The following is a 19722-nucleotide window of genomic DNA, read 5'->3' as shown; positions in this document are numbered from 1 at the left end:
CAATATTGATGAATCTCACAGAACTAATGTTGGATGAAAAAGCTTGACACAAGAGTCCATATGGCATGACTGCATTAAATTAAAGTTCATACAAAGCTAACCTATAGTTTTCTGTGTGTGTGTGTAGATGGAATAGCATTGACTTAGAGTGAGCATAAAGAAGTCTTCTGGGGTGCTGGAGAAGTTCTATATCACGATTTTGATGGTTATACTGGTATATTAAAAAATAAACTAAAAAAAAAAAACCAAACCCTTTGCTGTCGAGGCAATTCCAACGCTACCTGATAGGACAGAGTAGAACTTCCCCATAGGGTTTTTAGGAGTGGCTGGTGGATTTGAACTGCCTAACTTTTGGTTAGCAGCCTGCGCTCTTAACCACTGCACCACTAGGGCTCAATATGTAAAAACTCAAGCTTTACACTTAAGATTTGTGCCCTTTACTGCAAGTATCTATTTCTCAAAAGAAAAATGTTAAGAATAAGCAAAGTTAATAACCTCTCCTCATCTGAAGTTACTAATAAAAGAATGAAAAGTGAAGACATAGTGTGGGAGAGAATATTTTCCACACATGTAACCAATAACAGGCTCCTATAAATCAATAATAAGAAAGCAGATGTGATGCTTAAGATTGTGTGTCAACTTGGCTAGGCCATAATTCTCAGTGGTTTGGCAGTTGTATGATGTTGTGATCACTTCCATGTTGAGATCTGATGTAATGTGATCACCCCATGATGGGATCTGCTGTGAGTAGCCAATCAGTTGAAAGGAAGTTTCCTTGGGCGTGTGGCCTGCATCAAATATAAGTTGACATTCTGGCAAGGCTTGTGGGCTTTTGCTCACTCTGGATCCTGCAGCTGGCTCCTGTTCGTCTGACCTCCGGTTCCTGGGACTTGAGCTAGCAGCTTAGCTGCCATCTTGCCTGCTGATCTTGGGATTTGTTGGTCTTCACAGCCTGTGAGCAAGAGCCCTGCTGTCTGACCTGCTGTTCTTGGATTCAGCCCCTGTGGCTATATAAATCAGGGGAAGCCTCCAGCCTGACCCACGGACTTGGGACTTTCCAGTCTCTACAACCACATGAGCCATTTCCTTGATATAAATTTCTCTCTATATATATATTTATATGCTTTACTAGTTTTGCTTCTCTAGAGAACCCAGCCTAAGACAGGAGACAACCTAATAGAAAACTAAACAATAAAACTTGAAAAGGTACTTTAGCAAGGAAAAAAAATGGCTAATAACCATTTGTAAAGTTGCTCTATCTCATTAGTATTTAAGAAATGCAAATTAAAACTTCAAAATACTTCTTTAATCCCACCAAAATAGCTAAAATTATATTGACTGACAATAGCAAGTGTTGGCAAGGATACAGAGCAATGAGAACTTACCTACACTTCTGATGGGAAGACAAATTGCTTTAGCCACCATGAAAAACAATTTGGCTGAAGACAAGCATATCCTATATCCAGCAATTCTATGACAAGGTCTTTATCAAACATAAATGCATGCACATGTACACCAAGAACCTTGGATGAAAATATTCATATCAACATATCCACAATCTCTCCAAACAGTAAAACTAAATGCTCATCAACAAAAAAATAGATAAATTGTGGTATATTTATATAATAGACCATAGAGCAAGAAAATGAACACTCTATATCTATGTGAAACAACACAAAGGACTCTTGCCTACATAATTTTGAGTGAAAGAAGCTAGACAAAAGAACTCATAATGCGTGATTTATATAGCACTCAAAAGTACACAGTACAGAGCTATAGGGTTCGAAGTTATGATAGTAATTTCTAGGAATGTGGTGAGTGGTGAGTAGGAGAGGCATGAGGGAGGCTTCTGGGAGCTGACAATATTCTATTCTCGACTTGGTGGTGGTTACACAGGTATAGTTCTGATAATTCACTGAAATGTACATTTGTCTTCTATACTTTCTCTCTTGGTGTTTTTCAGTAATACATAAGTTCAAACAAAAAGTCAAACCAAGCAAAACAAAACTGAAAAATAAATCTGGCTACGTTTACTCTATTCCTAATTCAGAGGGCTAGGAATTTTATTTCTCAGCAACAACACAATGAATTAGGTAGAACTTTGATTCTTAAGGATTTTGCATGAAAAAAGTACTACTCTCACATCTTTAGGTATAAAAATACTAGTTTTCACGAAATTGTATGGTGTATTAGCATTAGTAACTCTATACTCCATTTTTCATCATGTAAATCCCAAGAAACAAATCAACTCCTGTTAGATTAAGTCCTAATTCCTCAGACTGCATTAAAAGCCTTCTACCAGCTGGCTCCATCTGGCTGATGGAAAACTATCTACCACTAAGGGTCAGCTCCAACTCTCCAATCCTATCAGGTGGGCTTCTAACCACTCCTCACTCAAACTGTTACCCACTTGTCATTGTCTTTTTCTCATTCCCAACAATCTAAACTTTAAATTGCCTTCAAGAATCTCTTCAAGTCCTATCTCCTCCCTGAAGCCTAAATAATTGACTATATAAATCCATTGCCATCAAGTCGACTCTGACTCATAGCGATCCTATAGGACAGAGTAGAACTGCCCCACAAAGTTTCCAAGGCTGTAATGCTTACAGAAACAGACTGCCACATCTTTGTCCTACGGAGAAGCTGGTAGGTTCAAACCACTGACCTTTCAGTTAGCAGCCAGGTGCCTAACCACTGCACCACCAGGGCTCATTAATGAGTATACATATGATGTTATTTTTTATATATTTTTATAAATATTCTGAAGACTTATTTTTCCTAGTGCATTGACTACAGCGGCTAGTTCTCTTGGAGATCTAGTAAAGCCCTGAGCACATGGGAGGCTAGAGAGTAAAGAAATAATAAAAAGCCAACTAATCCTCCATGGTACCTAAGAACATCAATGCTGAAAGCTTCTTGTTTCCAGGCAGAAGTTTAAGGTGTTGGGGCGGGGTATTTCCATTATGTACCATGGGTACCAAGCACTGACATGCAGAATTATGGGGGAAAGCGAGAGAATACAACCAGTTAAAACAGGAATATTTGAACTATAACAGAAGCTTGAATGTTCAGATACATAAAATACTTGTATGAATCTCAATGATTTCAGAAATGATTTTAATCATAATTTTAAGTAAATATCATCAAGAAATCTTTAAAATGATGTTAAAAATAGCCCTATTTAATATTTTGTGTATCCTAATAACCTTTGATGAGATATTGCTTTTAAAATAAAAATAAAAGTAGAATGAAAAGAAAAAAGTAGAATGAAACAAAAATATCACAATATAATGATTTACTAATCTCCAAGGAACATTAGCAATCTGTTATGATATGGCAAACGAGTACCTGGTATCTGAAACAAAGAAAAATTAGCAAAAGCAAGAATTAAATTATTCACAACTTACAACAAAGCTAATAAATAACTGTTTACTGAAACAGAACTTCTTTAACTAAAGTATTATTAAATAAACCCATGTTAGAACATGTGGCTAATTGCCTTCATGAACAACTGCATCCTCTGCCATGAGACCAGAAGAACTGGATGGTACCTGGCTACCATTACTGAACATTTTGATCCAAGATTCCATAGAAGAATTCTGATCAAAAAGGGAAAAATGCAGAACAGAATTTCAAATTTTCATGGACTCCAGACTTTCTGGAGCCATGGAGGCTAGATAAACTCCTGAAACTACTGCCCTGAGATAACCTGTAAACCTTAAACCAAAAATATCCCTGAAGTCTTTTTAAAACCAAACAATAGTATAGCTTAACTACTAAAAAAAGGTCTGCCTTGAGCATTGTGCTCTTTTAAGAACTATCTATATGGGATCAAAGTGACAACAGCAACTCAAGAGATTGGAAAGGAACCTTAGGGGGCAGTGAGTTTATGTTAATGAGGGAAGAACAACTCCAAAAAGGAGGATGAGAATGGTTATACAACTAGAAGAATATAATCAATGTCATTAAATGGTACAGGTAGAAACTGTTGAATTGGTATATGTTTTGCTGTCTATATTCTCAACAACAAAATGACATTTAGAAAAATAAATAAATAAACCCATGTTTAGATTAGTCTCCCAAAGGCTGTGTTCTGCAACTACCGCATGTGCGATCACTTCAGAAGTCCTTAATGAAGACAGTGGTGGGCCTTGTATAAGCAGAAGGTCCAACTGATATGTTCATGGTCCCTGAAGGGGACACCAGCAGTGCTTAGTCTTTGTTGAAAAAGTACACGTCATTAAAATGTTAAATCAAAAATTTAGAGAAATTTCAACATACATGAGCTTTATGGTAAGGGTTGTTGTCTTTGATTCCTGGCAAATATCTACGCCTTCCCAAAATGGTCTGAACAAATCCATCTCTTCTACAATTCTTCACTATCTCTTTCATGAAATGATTAACCCCTGCAAAGAAAATACAGAAACACTTATTTATAACCAAAGTCCATCCTTAATCTCATTCACTGGTTTCAACGAAGTGAAATATACCAAAACCCCACCATGATTACTTAATACTAATATCACATCATCAATAATTATGCACACAAAATTTCATTCATTTTTTGTAGACTCAGAAAATTAGAAACAAAAAGAACTTTAGAAATGATATAATATAACCCTATCTTTTTTATAAAAAAAACAAGCAAAAAAAGGAAGAAAAAAAATGAAACAAAATTCCCAGAACAGAACAAGTACTAAAACCTACCTGTTTTTATTCCATGATCTTAAGACTATTCCAAGCTACTTTTGAGAGGTTTTTTTTCCCCCCTTTGGTGTATTATTCTTTGATCTTATCATTTCCAGGCTTAAAACATTGCAATGGCTCCTTGTTATCATCTATGTTATGATCCAAATAGAATCTTACTGAAACTAACGCATGAATTATAACACATTTCATTAGGAACATATTTGACTCACTTCTTAAAATTCAAAAAGATAATGTATAGTGTATTATTCAAACACATTCATGCTCCCTAGACCAGCATTCATCCTTTGCAATCTAGGTACATTATTATGTCTTATGGCTCTCCATGATGAATTTTCTACTCCAGGTGAACCAGTCTCTCCACTGCTCATTCCTGTCTCTGAGATCAAGAGGTTTTTCTCTTCTGGAACATTCTTCCTGTATACTCTTTAAAACATAATCAGGTTGAGAGTTTGTGCTGATCTGTCTTTACTCATATGTTCAATCTCTGCTTTCTCATAGCTCTGCTCATCCTATCCAATAAACATTATGTCTCCCCACTGCGCCCCTCATTTGAGGCTGGCTGTTGTGCGGCTGGCACAGGAGTGACACTTGGGGAGATGGTGATATCTGACCACTGCCCAGTGAAGCTGCTGGTGATATCTGACCACTAGCACAAGCATTTCAGAAAGCAGTCAGGGTTTCGTCTTTTTCCCTTTAAGGATTACTATGATATTATTGGGTGAAGAACAACCAAAAAGATGAGACTTAAGAGACTACACCTCTACCTGACTCCTGTAGGAGACCTTCAAACATTCAGAGATTGCAAGCACTGCTTTAAAAAAATTAATTCTGACATGTAATTTACATACAGTAAAAGGCATCTAGTTCCAGCGAACAGTGTGATGCATTTTAACAAATGGATACACCTCTACCACTACAAGATATGAAACATGGCCATCGCTTGCAAAAGTTCCCTTGTGCCACTTTAGAGTTACCCCTCATTATCAGCCTCAGACACTCACTGGTCTGCTTTATGACACTATATATTAGTTTTCATTTCTTGAATTTCATTAAAATTCAACTATACTATATATAGCTGTTTCTTCCTACTTTTCTAAGAAAAAACATTTTCAATAATCATCAATATTGTAGTGAGTATCAGTATGTAATTCCTTTCCTTGGTCAGTAGCACAGGTAGTCCCCGACTTACAACATATTCCATATTCGATATGACGAACCGTACTTACGACCATCCTTTTTTTTTTTTTTTTTTTTTACATCTTATTGTTAGTGATTTTGCAGTGAAAGGATTAGCTGGTGTTTTTTCTAAACTAAATCACGGGCTTTGGTTGCTTGAAAACATGAACCCAAATGCTGATTGTTTTGCTAAAGTCGATAGGCAAATTAGGAAAGCAGTGAGATGTTATCATGAAATATATGAAGAAAAAAAGAAAAGGACCATACAGACAACTCTCACTAGTTTTCTGACCAGAAACGCCATCCTCATTCCCAGGGATAATCCAGATGATCTAGAACCTTCCACAAGTGGAGTTATCACTACAACTAACAAAATGCCAACATTACCCAACTCTTCATTGTCAGAGTAGATTTTCATGATTTCTGTATTTTTTCATGTATCAATGTATGTATTAAAATATATCTGTAAGTTTATATGTAATGTTTCCAACCCCCAAAGACAAATAAAGATGGGGTTTATAAAGATACTGATAATAAAAGGCACAATGAAAACTAAAAAAAAAAATAATTAGGGATTCGACATACATTAGAGCTGACTTAGGATGGAGTTGTCAGAATGGAACTCCGTCAGAAGTCGAGGTCTGCCTGTATTCCACTGCAGACATATACCAAAGTTTGTTTATCCTTTCTTCGCTGATGGACATTTGGACTGTTCCCAGTATTGGGCTGTTACAAATAAAGCTGCTGTAATGTTCATGTATAGGTCTTTCTTTGAACGTATATTCTTATTTTTCTTGGGTGAATGCCTGATAGCAGAATTGCAAGGTCATATGGTTAAGTGTATGTTTACTTTTTACAAAAGAGCCATGCTATTTTCCAAAATGGTTGTATTATTTTAAAATTCCACCAGCAATGTAAAAGAAGTTAACAATCTTTAATCGTAGCCATTCCAGTGTGTCTGTAGTGGCATCTCTTTGGGGTTTTAATTTGCTTTTCCTTGATGACTACTGATGACAACATTTAAAGTGGTCATTCATATATCTTCTTTCGTGAACTGTCCTTCAAATCTTTAGAACGTTATTTATTGGATTGTTTGCCTTCTTAGTACACCTATTCCTCACTTATCAACTGTCTCATTATCCAATATTTTGCATTTATGACAATAGTAAAAAATCTATTATTTTGCACATTAACGCGTACATCTGTCTGACAGTAACAAACGTGGAGGTGCAAGGCGAGAGTAATGCTGGCTGTGATGGTTAAGGTTATGTGTCAGCTTGGCTAGGCCATGATTCTCAGTGGTTTGGCAGTTATGTAATGTAATTGTGCAGTTATGTAACGATGTAGTCATCCTCCATCTTGTAATCTGATGTGGTCATCCTCTATTGCATAATGCCAATTTCCCATGACGACCTGGTCTTTGGAACCTAACCATGTCAATAAGTGAGGAGCGGGTGTATTGAGTTGTAACAGTTTTTTATACATTCTGGATGTAAGTCCTTTGTTATATAATAGGTACAGCAAATATTTTCTCCCAGTCTATGGCTTGTGTTTAATATTTTCTTAATGGTGTCTTCTATCAATGTTTTTCTTTTATGACTAATTCAGTGTTCTATGTCCTAAAAAGTCTTCAATTTCACAAAGCTTCTCTTCCTTGTTTTATTCTGGAACATTTATAGTTTTAGCTATTACTTTTAAGGCTATGCTCCATATCAAGTTAGTTTTTGTTCTAGTGCTCCCATAACAAATTACCACAAACTATGTGACTTAAGGAGTCTCTGGATGGTGCATATGGTTAACACTCTCAGCTGCTAACCAAAAGGTTGGCAGTTCAAACCTATCTACAGGTGCCTCGAAAGACCTGACAATCTGCTTCCAAAAGTTCACAGCCTTGAAAACCTTATAGAGCACAATTCTACTCTGACACATCTGGGGTCACCACGGGTGGAGTCGATGTGACAGAAACTGGTTATGTGGCTTAAAACAACAGAAATTTACTATCTCACAATTCTAGAGGCTAGAAGTCTGAATTTAGAATGTTGCCAGGGCCATCTCTCTCCAAAGACTCTAGAAGATTCTTTCTTGTCTCCCAGTTTCCGGTAGCCCCAGGCATTCTTTGTTTTAAGGCAACATAACTCCGATCTCTGCCTTTGTCTTCACCCGGCATTCTCCTCTCTATGCCTATCTGTCTCTTCTCCTCTTTTTATAAGAACACCAATCATATTGGATTAAGGACCCACATTACTTTAGTATGATCTCATGTGAACGTAACTAATTGTATCTGCAAAAAAATAATATACAAATAAGGTCACATTCACAGGTACTAGAGGTTAGGACTTGAACATATGTTTTTGGGAGACATAATTTAACCATAACATATGGTGTGAGGTAAGAGTTGAGGATTTTTTTTTTCCATAGCAACGTCAAGTTGTTTTAATACCATTTGTTGAAAACACTATCTTCTGCCCATTGAATTGCCATGGCAACTTTGTTCAAAATCAATTCATCATATATGTGTTGGTCTATTTCTGGACCCTCTATTGTGTTATATTGTTCTCTATGTCTGCTCTTCCACCTATCTTGAGTTCTGTAGTTGTATAATAAGTCTTGAAATCTGGAAGTATAAGTTCTTAATATTATACTTCTTATACAAAAATTATTTTAGCTATTCCAGGACCTTTGAATCTCCATATAAATTTAGAATCAATTTTCTATGTACGAGATTATGTCATGTGGGAATAAAGACAGATTTCTTCTTCCTTTCAAATGTACATACTTTTTTTTCTCTTGTAGTATTGCATTGGTTACTCCAGTACCAATGGGGATTGGTGAGAGGACCAACTATAAAGGGGCATGAAAGAACTTTTTGGGGTGATGGAAAAGCTCGATATCTAGATTGTACTATAGATTATATGACTATATACATTTATCGAAATTCATAGAACTGTACACATAAAAAGAATGAATTTTGTTAGTATATAAATTATATCTCAATAAACTGCCAAAAGCAGTGATAATTTAAGACTGCTCTATAACAGCAATTGTTCTCTCAGTGTTCCTAGTACAGAGATCAATGGTTAATTTTTTTTCAAACTAAAGCTAGCTAAGCTCAAAGCACAGGGACAATTCCAGATTTTACAGGAAAATCTCATTGACACAATAGCATATACATCAACTACATTTTGCTATTCCATCTCCATCCCTACTTTTATGGAAAAAGCATATCTCAGTAAATAATCACAATGAGTAAGATTAATGTTATTTGCCTTTAACAATGCCTGATGAAATTTTTTAAAAGAAATGTTAATAGAAAATTCTATAACGAAATTTTTAAAAAAATTAATTTGGAAAGATGGTTGAAAAGAATGGTATCTAGAAGATAACTAGCCCTTAAGGCTTTTTTTACCTGTGTATCTGGATTTGAAGGAGTCAATATAACAAGCAGCATCATTTTCTTTAATGCCCATCTGCTCTCCTAGAGATTTTGCTCCCATTCCATAAATAATTCCATAGCAAATCTGTGAAAAGGAGTCATCACACTCAGTAAGTAAATTAAAGGTCATAACTACATAAAATGCAGATATTAAAGAGTTCATCAGGATTGAAATTTTTGGTGAACTGTTTATTTCATAGTGAGTCAAAGGAATGATAAGATCTGCTTTTTTGATGGGTTAGATCCATGGAGGTTGATATCCAGCGAATACTTTTTCTGCCTTTTAGCACTAATTTCTGAGGGCCGAGGGGGACAGAGAATGAATAAATATGAATGTGTATGTATGTTTTAAGAAAATAACCCTAGTGATCGCAAAGGGAAGATTTATTTATGACTCTGTCATTTATCCAGCAGTCTTCAGAGCTCTTCAGAGTAGCTTTCTGCTCCTCAAAATATCTCATTAACTTCAACTTAAAGAAGTGCCTAGAAGTCAGGGCAGGGAAGCATTACAAACATTCCTCTACTCTCACATTTGGGGGTTGGAGTGGGGGAGTTGGATACAGTCATGAAAGAGCAGATCTGTTCTTGAAGAACCCAAGGCAGCCCCAGGACTTGGGAATTCAGTTACAATGAAGGGCTAAATCTGGGCCTCATAGGAAAAGTTTAATTCAAAAACCTTTTTCCAGAATGGTTAATCCCCTCTATACTCCTTCTCACCCCTCAAGCAGAACTCTCATCAGCCAGTATCTACTCTCTAGAAAAAATGTAGGGTTTTTTCCTTAAAGAGTAATATATTCCACAGGTGTTTAAAGATCACCAGATGACAGCTGGCTGTCTGCCTAATCATGCCAAAGCAAAGTCTCCCATGGCAGTTGGCAATCCCAGTACAAATACACAGTGATCCCAAACAGCTTTCTGTGTGTCTCATTCTTAAATATTAATGGGCAATCAAGGATCACCAGACATGAAAGAGGACGATTTTAAAATATCTCAAAAGAAAAAGAGAATATAAGAACCAAAACAAACTTAAAATAATCCTCTAATCAGGAGACTCATTAGTGACTTATTCATTTATTCAATAAATACTCATTGAGCATCCAAGTGGTCTCCTCTAGGTGGTAAGGTTATAGCAGTGAAGAAAACAAACAAATTTCCTGCACTCATGGACTGGATTCAAGAAGAAAATACAGCCCTAAAACTAAAATAGGTTGCTGTAAAATAGGAATAATCAGAAAAAAAGGCATAGAATATTATTCCTGGAGGTGCAATACCTGATAAACAAAAGTTATGTCCAAAAAAGAGAGAATAAAGAAATTATCAAAGAAATAAGAAAAATTCTGAGAGCTGAGGATGCAAATCTTCAAAGATTGAAAGAGCCCACTTTATATGTAGCCAAACTAAAAGAAAATCCACATCATGGCAATCACAGTGAAATTTCAAAACACTTAAGGATAAAGAAATTATCTTAAAAGCTTCCACAGAGAAAGAACAGGACAAGCTACAAAGAAAAAATAATCACACAGGCATAAACCCTCTCATGAGCAATCTTGGATGATAGATAATATCGTAACAATGCTCCCCTTCAAGGTTTTCAGGGAAAATAATTTCTAAATATGAAGGTAGAGAGACTACAGTTCAAAAATATTTGCATTTCCCCTTGCCCCCAGCCCACAATCATTGAGAGGAGTAGACTTTCTTGCCCCTTGACTCTGGATTCATTCCTGTGACTTGCTTTTGGTCAATGGGATATTAGCATTTTCTAAGTGGTTGAATAAAAAATGATTGTGCAACTTGGCTTACCTTCTTGCACTTCTCCCTTCACTGTAAGGAGAACATTCTCTGGTGGGCCTACTGGTTAAAGAAGAATGAGAGATCTGCAGAGCAAACCTGGATCCTACCTACAGCTTGGAGCCATGCCCAGCTGAGCTAGATGAGAAGAGCTGCACAGCTGACCCATTTGTATTTAAGAAATAAATGATTATCATTTTATCTCACTGAAAGTCTTTTTAGTTATTTCCCATGCAGCATCCTGGAGTAGGAACTATATGGTCCCAATGCAATGGTCCAAGGGCAGCATCATGTTTCATAGCTGGATTAGCTAACCAAAGGCCTCAAAAAGCTATCAATTATTAATTATAATCCACAGCTCAGGAATATCTATTTTTTTAACAAATATTTAGAGATGACCCTCTATACAAAGTATCATGGCTCAGTGCTGTGGGAAAAGATAAAGACAAAAATATGGACCCTTAACTTATAGACTAAAAAAAGAGATTTAAAAAATATACACATAAATCACCACCACCACCACTTATCTACCACCTTCAAATAAGCATCTACTGTGTACCAAGCACTGTAATTAGACATATTATGGTTTTAAATGTATATGGCTTGCTGAAACTAAGTGGACTCAAGACCTCTGTCTGTCTGGTTCTTTCTACTGCTTCCGTGAAGGAAAGTATAATGAGTACCATGAGAAAGGCTCAGACGAACGTGGCTGGAAAGATTCAAAGATGGAGTAATCATTCCTCAACTGCAAGTAGTCAGGACAATTTTTAAAGTTTTTTGAATCATTAAAATTCTTCTTCATTTACAGTAAGTATGTTCACAAAGATCACCTGCTTTGCTTGTTGCCTCAGATCTTCCCCAACAGACTCTGGCTCAATCATTTTCCATTCTGCTGCAATGCTTCTGAAAACATCTGCTCCAGTGTTTAATACTTGAATGAGACGATGATCATGAGATAAATGAGCCAAGATCCTCAGTTCAAGTTGAGAATAATCAGCAGCCAATATTACACCACCTAAAGCAGAAATCATTTCAGAAAAGCTGGTACCAAGATATATTCTAGTCCTATGTAAGAAATTAAGCAGGACAGCAGAAATTTAGTTCTAAAATAAAACTTTGAGATCATGTATTCAAAAGTTAAAACCTTGCTCTTAATTATGTGCAATTCATTCTGTAACTTCTATTTTTTTCCATTGAGCTTTCAAGCATGTGTAACATGTATAAGGCTACCTGTGACATCTGCCCCTCACCCACTGTGGTAGCGCCTTCCTCAGTGTTCCCTCAGCACCTGGTTCATACTCTAAAGTGAGTATTTCATGTCTCTCCCACCTACCACTGAGTCTTTTAGGAATGGGAGACTGAATTTTCCTTTGCACCTACAGAAAACCTTGCACAGCTCCTGGTATATGATAGACCTTTAATAAATGGTTGTTGATGAATAAGTAGGTTAATTAATGAATGAGAAACTGGATTCTAATGTGTATACATTTTAAGTGGGCCAGAGAGATAAGTATGCTCTTCTTTGACAATAACAAAGACATGCAATGAAAACGTCACATGGTCAATAGTGAAGCGTTATTAAGAGGAGTAGGATATTTTACCTGTGGATTAGAAAAAACTGGATTATATGTGCATGGCAAAAACAAAAGTTGGCTTAAAAAAAAAGTAGGAAAATATTTGTAACTGATATCACAAAGGACTCACACCATATTATAAAAAAGAGCTGCAACATGAGTCAAAATTGACTCGATGTCAATGGGTTTTTTTTTTTTTTGGTACAAATCAAGAACAAAACAAAATATAAACAAGTAATTCACAGAAACGTAAAAACAAAACAACCTTAAATGGACCAAAGAATGCTCAGCTTCGTTCATTATAAGAGAAATGAAAATTAAAACTATAACAAGAAACAATGTTTCCCAACTTACACTGCAAAAATCCAAAAGTTGGGCAACACAGTGTGTGACAAAGCTGCAGAGAAAGAAACACTCTCAAATACCGCTAATGGGATTGTGAAATGGTGAACCCCATTAGACAGCAATTTGGCAATCTCTATCAAAATTAAAAAGCTTTTGACACCACTGTTATAAGAACTCAAGAAAAGGTTTATATACAGAAAAAAAGTATTCCTTGATGGTTACGAGGGTGGGGAGGGAGTGGAAGGAGAAATCACTAACTAGGCAGTAGACAAGTATAACTTTGGTGGAGGGGAAGTCAGCACAACTTGACCAAAGCAAAGGTATACATGTTTCCTAGACAAATCCAAACAACTTGAGGGACCGAGTTGCTGGGGCTAGGGGCTGGGGAACATAGTTTCAGGGCACATCTAGGTCAATCGGCATAACCTAGTTCACAGAGAAAATGTTCTATATCCTAGTTTGGTGAGTAGCACCCGGGGTCTTAAAAGCTTGTGCACAGCCATCTAATGATACATCTATTGGTTCCATCCCATCCAGAGCAAAGGAGAACAAAGAAAACCAAAAACACAAGGAAAATATTAGCCCAAAGGATTAAAGAACCACATGAACCAGAGCCTCCAACAACCTGAGCCCAAAAGAACTCGATGGTGTCCAGTTACCACCACCGACCGCTCTGACACGGAACACAACAGAGAGTCCTGGACAGAGCAGGAGAAAAATGTAGAACTAAATTTAAATTCACAAAAAAAGACCAGATTTACTGGTCTAACAGAGACTGGAGGAAGTCACAAGACTACGGCCCCCAGACACTCTGCTAACTCAGAACTGAAACCACTCCTAGAGCCCACTTTTCAGACAAAGATTAGACAGGCTATAAAACAAACAATAACATGCGTGAGAAACATGCTTCTTAGCCAATCAAATATATGAAAACAAATGGGCAACTCCCACCCAAAAGCAAGACAAGAAGGCAGGAAGGGACAGGAACTGGATGAATGGACATAGGGAACCCAGGGTGGATAGGGGGATAGTGCTGTCACATTGTGGGGATTGCAACCAATGTCACAAAACAATATGTGTATAAATTTTTGAACAAGAAACTAACTTAAGCTGTAAACTTTCACCTAAAGCACAATAAAATTTTTTTTTAAAAATTAAAAAGGTTTTCATTCTGTGATTCAGCAAACAAACCCACAAATTACCCAAACACAGATTAAACTATCTTGTGTTCAAATTTCTCTACTAATAGGCAGAAGTCTCCAGAATAAGCACATTAAGTGAAGAAAGCAAGGTGCACAACAGTTTATATAGAACGTGGATTTTTGTATAAGAACAGGAAGAGTACATATTCACATTTGCTTTATCTGCATAAAGAAATACTGGCAGGATATATAAGAAACTCATATATGTAGCTGTCTATAAGAGTTGAAGGTAATGGGGTAGATAGGGCAGGGAAGAAAGCAAAGCTTCTAAGTATATACCTTTTGGGTCACCAGGAGTCAGAATCAACTCGACATCAACTGGTATATCCTTTAGATTTCTGAACCTTGTGAATGTAATGTATTCAAAATATATAAATACTAATTTAAAATAAAAGACTGCTAATTTAAAATAAATGACCATCACTTTTATGGCCCTTCTGTCATAAAAAAAAATGATAAAACTGGACAAAATATATGAAACAGCTGTTTCAGATGTTGGACAACAGGCAATGCAAGACTGTAATCACTGAGTGAAGGGGGTGAAATGAGTTGATCCATACAATTGCCTCAGGTTTCTGAATGGAGACACTTTCCAGAATGCAATGCAGAGAAGGAAAGCTGAAACAAAGCCTTATGTTCTTTCTGAACTGAGAAAATAGACTAGAGGTTGGGCCGATGGAGACAGCTAGAATATGTGAGAACGTGGAAAGAAAGGAGCTGTGCATAAAAGGAGCATCAGAAATATGCACAGGGATCCTTTTGGATTTATGCCAAATACTAAGCTGTGCACGTGCATGGAGAAAGTTCAGGGCACCCAGCAAAGAACAAACACTCAAGAAATAACTATCTCCAAAGAAAGACAACCATTGCATAGCTGTCAGCTGAACAAATACTTGACCTTTCACAGTGATGAGAAATGTTCAGGCTCTGAGCAGACTGAGTGGAGAGACCTTGCTGAACATTTTGAGCATCAAGTAGAGACTCCAGAAAGGCCACACTTTACAAACAAGGTTAATGGAAGCCCTAGAGTAAAGGCTACTCTAGACATATCCTAACAAAGCTTAAAAGAAGCCTCAAATGATCAAGCTGATGTGTAAGCAAATTAACTGTCTGCCAGAAAAAAAAACTCTACCCTCTATTAATAAAGGCAACAAAATCCAAAGAGTCAACATAGTAGCAACCATAATGTTTAGCATACAGTAAAAATTACTAGATACATGAAGAGCCAGGAAAATGTAACTTTGACCAGGAGAAAATACAATCAGTAGAAAAATGACCCAGAAATCACAGAGATGGTGGAATTCAAAACAGTGATCATAAATAATGTGTGAGGATTTAAAGAAAAGATGAACATAATGATGAAGCAAATAGTAAATGGCAAAAAAGGAATGAAAAATACACAAAAGAACCAAATGAAAATTCCAGAACTGAAAAATACAATGTAAACTTAATTAGATGATATGACAGCATCTAGAAACTATAGAAGATCCAAAACCAAACCAAGCCTATTGCCGTCAAGTTGATTCTGACTCATAGTGACCCTACAGGACAGAGTAGAACTGCTCCATAGGGTTTCCAAGGAGTGGCTGGTAGACCTGAACTGCTGACCTTTTGGTGAAAAATCCAGTGAATATTAAAATAGGAAATGGAAACTATCCACTGAAGCACAGAACCAAAAAAAGGGGGGAGGGGAGGGTAATAAATAAAAAAAGGAAAATGCCTCAGTAGTCTATAGGACAATACCAAATGTGTATTTGGAGTAACAGGAAAAGAAAAGAGAGACAGGGACAAAAAAAATATTTTTAAAAATAATGGCTGAATATGTTCCAAATTTAATGAAAAATATAAACACATAGATTAAAAAAAGTAAACAATCTCAAGAAATCCAGCAAATTAAAAAATCCAAGAAGCTCAGCATGAAAAATTACACAGAGAAATACACACAAATCAAATTGCTAAAAATAAATAACAAAGAGAAAATCGAAAAAGCATCCAGGGAAAAGACACATCACATTTGGAGAAACAGCAATAAAAATAATGGTGTACTTATTGTTTTGGTAAGAATAAACTGCATTTTAAGTGTTGCATCACGTAAACCATCAGTGTTGCACTACAGTGCAGGCATGGGGCACACACTTTGTATCTAGTATTACCCATAAAAACATCACCAGTCTAATTTTTGTCAATGGACTGATTCAGTATGAATTTGTTTTTTCTGTACACCAGCCCTGGTGGTGCAGTGGTTAAGAGCTCAGCTTCTAACCACAAGATTGGCAGTTTGAATCCACCAGCCGCTCCTTGAAAACCCTATGGGGCAGTTCTACTTTGTCCTATAGGGTCACTATGAGTCGGAATCAACTCGATGGCGATGGGGTTTTTGGGTTATGTAACACAGCAATGTCATTATTGAATAGTTTATGCTGATAGCAGGAGTCACAGTGATACCTCTGCAAATTTTAATTAGTAATAAAACTGAAATGCTGCTGTTGTTGTTAGGTGCCATCAAATCGGTTCTGACTCATAATGACCCTATATACAACAGAACAAAATACTGCCCAGTCCTGTACTATCCTCAATAAATTGAAATACTTATTATTTTAATTATAATATAATTTAATTATTTTCTATTAAAAATAAGTATGAACTAATTTTAAAATTTAAAACAAAGGTATATGAATGATGCAGAATCGAGTGCAGATCCAGAAGCTAATCCTATGATGGAAAGAGTAAAGAAAGAAAAAGAGACTGGAAGAAGCAATGTCACAAACTTCACAAAAGAAGGCAATTGCAGTTTGTTGCAGAGCAAACTAAAAAACCTGTTTGCTTCTCTAGAAAAAAAAAGTTTTAACAGTAATAGAGTGGGCAATATTAGGAGACACTGTCAGCAAGTATATAGTAAATTTGATAAGGCAAAAATGGCAATGTGATTTACATTTTCTGACCAATATCATACAGCATGTATTTAAAGCTCCAAAAAAGAAAAAACAAGTATCTGTGACCTAGCTAGACAGAATATAAGAATTTATTTAGAAACTGAAACTTTTCATAATACAAATCAATAGTGATTTATACATTTTCAAATAAAATCAATATGCAATAGAATTTAGTTTTAATCAACAGTATTATGTAAACTATTTAGTATTAAGCTGCAAAATCAAGAAAAAATTAAAGGTTGCTTTAATATTGATGTACTTAGAATTGCTTTGCAATTTAAGTAATACTACTTTGAATTCAATGTAATAATAATTTAATAATAACAAACTGACATAAGAGTTAGTGAATTTACTTAACTTGGACAGAGGTAGCTTTGAAATGCATATGTTTTTGCTTTAAAATCAAATCAATACTTCTAAAAAAAGATGAACCAGTTTCCTCATATGGATGCAAAAAATAAAATGGTTTTTTGGTACTCAATTCAATTAACGTAAAATTTTAATATTTTAAACAACTTGGGCATGTAAATCTACTCTTATGACTGTCAATTTTATGAACTCTAAATACAGATCAAGTATTTCCAATGAAAATTTAGTGCCTAAACTGAGGTGTACTGTAAAATAGACACCGGATTTAGAAGACAAAATGTGAAAAAATGTAAGATATATCATTAACCATTTTTAAACTGATTATATGTTTAAATGATAATATTTTATAGATTGGGTTAAATAAAAAATAGTATTACAATTAATTTAAACTTTTTCTCCTATTTTAATGTGTGTGGAAGATAGAACTGACTTACCACTGGACTGGAAAAACTTTTTATCTCCATCTCTAAGGACATCTGGCCGTCTAGCTTTTGACTCTTAGCCAAAATAAGGGCAGTGGGGTTTATGATAATTGTTTGAGATCTGAAACTCCCCTGCTGATCCCCAGGTTCAGTTTCTTTACTAATGGTCTGCAGCTGGCCTAACTGATTAAGTCAGCCTGGCTTGATTATATGACCAGAGAAGCATAAAAGGCCTGCTGGGAACTTCTGCCTTGAGCTCTCCTTAAGCCTAGATTTCTTTCTCAAGCCAGAAAGAAACTGAATAAAGATCCTTGTGAGCATGCACATGGGATGTCTCAGACCTAAAATGCCGACCTGTACTTTCTTTTGCCACACTATCTTCTTTCTCTGTAAATAAAAGCCTTATATGAGTATTTTCTGTGGAATCTGGTAAGACCTTTCAAATACTCAAACCGGGAAATATTCACAATGTGGCTACTAGAAAATTTAAATTTATAAATGTACCTCATACTATATTTCTATGGAAAAGCATTGCTTTATATCTAGCCATGTTCCTTCCCATATACATAAAAGGAGAAATCGGGACTTCCGGCAAAATGGCACTCTAGGCAGAAGCACCATGCTGTCCCTCCACAGCAAAGATCTGAAAAACTAAGCCAAACAGAGAAAACAGCAATCCTGAAACCCTAAAACATCAAATGAAGAGATAAAGAACTCAGCCAAGCACCAAATGGAGTGAGAAAGCTGACAGAGAACGGAGAGCGAGGAGAGATTCATGCAGAGGTCCCCTATCAGCTAATGCAGCATGGATCCGCCATCTTGGACTCCTATTGGAGACCAGCAAACGGGGTACGAGAAAGCAGCTTCACAGAGCTTCCAGCGAGAGACAAAACAACCGGTAATTTATGATATACACTTTCCCACCCCCCACCCTTCTTCACCCCCACTGGGCCTCCTCTGCTTCATGCGGCCACAGTCTCCTGTTCGGGAAGCACCGGCTGCTTGGATTCCACCCGCCCGCACTGGCCAGCTCTCTGAGTGCAATTTGTTGGCTGCTGGTGTTGCCTTTTTTCTGCTTCTTTTGATTTCTTCCTTACGTCTCACCACCTCCCCCTCCTTTTGCTCAAATACCTGGCTCCGAACGCCATCTTTGCTTCTTCCTGAGGGGCTGCGGAGCTCCGGTAATTTGCGATATATGCTTTCCCACCCCCCACCCTTCTTCATCCCCACTCGGCCTCCTCTGCTTCCCACGGCCACAGTCTCTTGTCTGGGAAGCACCGGCTGCTTGGACTCTACCCGCCCACGCTGGCTGGCTCTCTGAGTACCATTTGTTGGCTGCTGGTATTGTTTTTTTTCCGCTTCTTTTGATTTCTTCCTTACCTCTCACCACCTCCCCCTCCTTTTGCTCAAATACCTGGCTCCGAACGCCATCTTTGCTTCTTCCTGAGGGGCTGCGGAGCTCCGTTTGAGCGTGGAACTGCTTCCCAGTCTGGGCTGCCACGCGGGTGGGATCCCAGGGCTCTTATTTGTTTGTTTTGAATTGTTTGTTTGTTTTCTTTTCTTTTTCTTGAGTTGGGAGCCTGTTCTGGCCAGGCGGTGCTGTGTGGCTTGGAACCTACCCCCTCAGCTTATGAAGATGCACAGAGGGATCCCTGAGGGCATTTCTTTTTTTGTGTTTTTTTTTTTCCTTCTGTTTTTTGGGGGGCTTTTCTTGTTCTTTTTTTTTTTTAATTTGTTTTGTTTTCTTTTCCCTCTTTTTCCCTTTTTATC

The 19722-nt window shown here is 36.8% G+C and overlaps 1 protein-coding gene across 1 annotated transcript in view; it reads right to left on the bottom strand.

The window, feature by feature from the left end:
* Window positions 1-19722, bottom strand: part of POLQ (DNA polymerase theta) — a 103611-nt gene that overhangs the window by 8123 nt on the left and 75766 nt on the right. Inside the window, exons 24-26 of the mRNA XM_023728683.1 lie at window positions 11938-12122; window positions 9293-9404; window positions 4282-4406 (exon numbers count right to left, since the gene is read on the bottom strand). Coding sequence (XP_023584451.1) covers window positions 4282-4406; window positions 9293-9404; window positions 11938-12122 — 422 coding nt within the window. The remainder of the gene's footprint in view (window positions 1-4281; window positions 4407-9292; window positions 9405-11937; window positions 12123-19722) is intronic.

Source organism: Trichechus manatus, unplaced genomic scaffold (genome assembly GCF_000243295.1).
Source record: "Trichechus manatus latirostris isolate Lorelei unplaced genomic scaffold, TriManLat1.0 scaffold00026, whole genome shotgun sequence".
NCBI lineage: Eukaryota > Metazoa > Chordata > Mammalia > Sirenia > Trichechidae > Trichechus > Trichechus manatus.
This window is presented reverse-complemented; position numbering and strand designations above follow the sequence as displayed.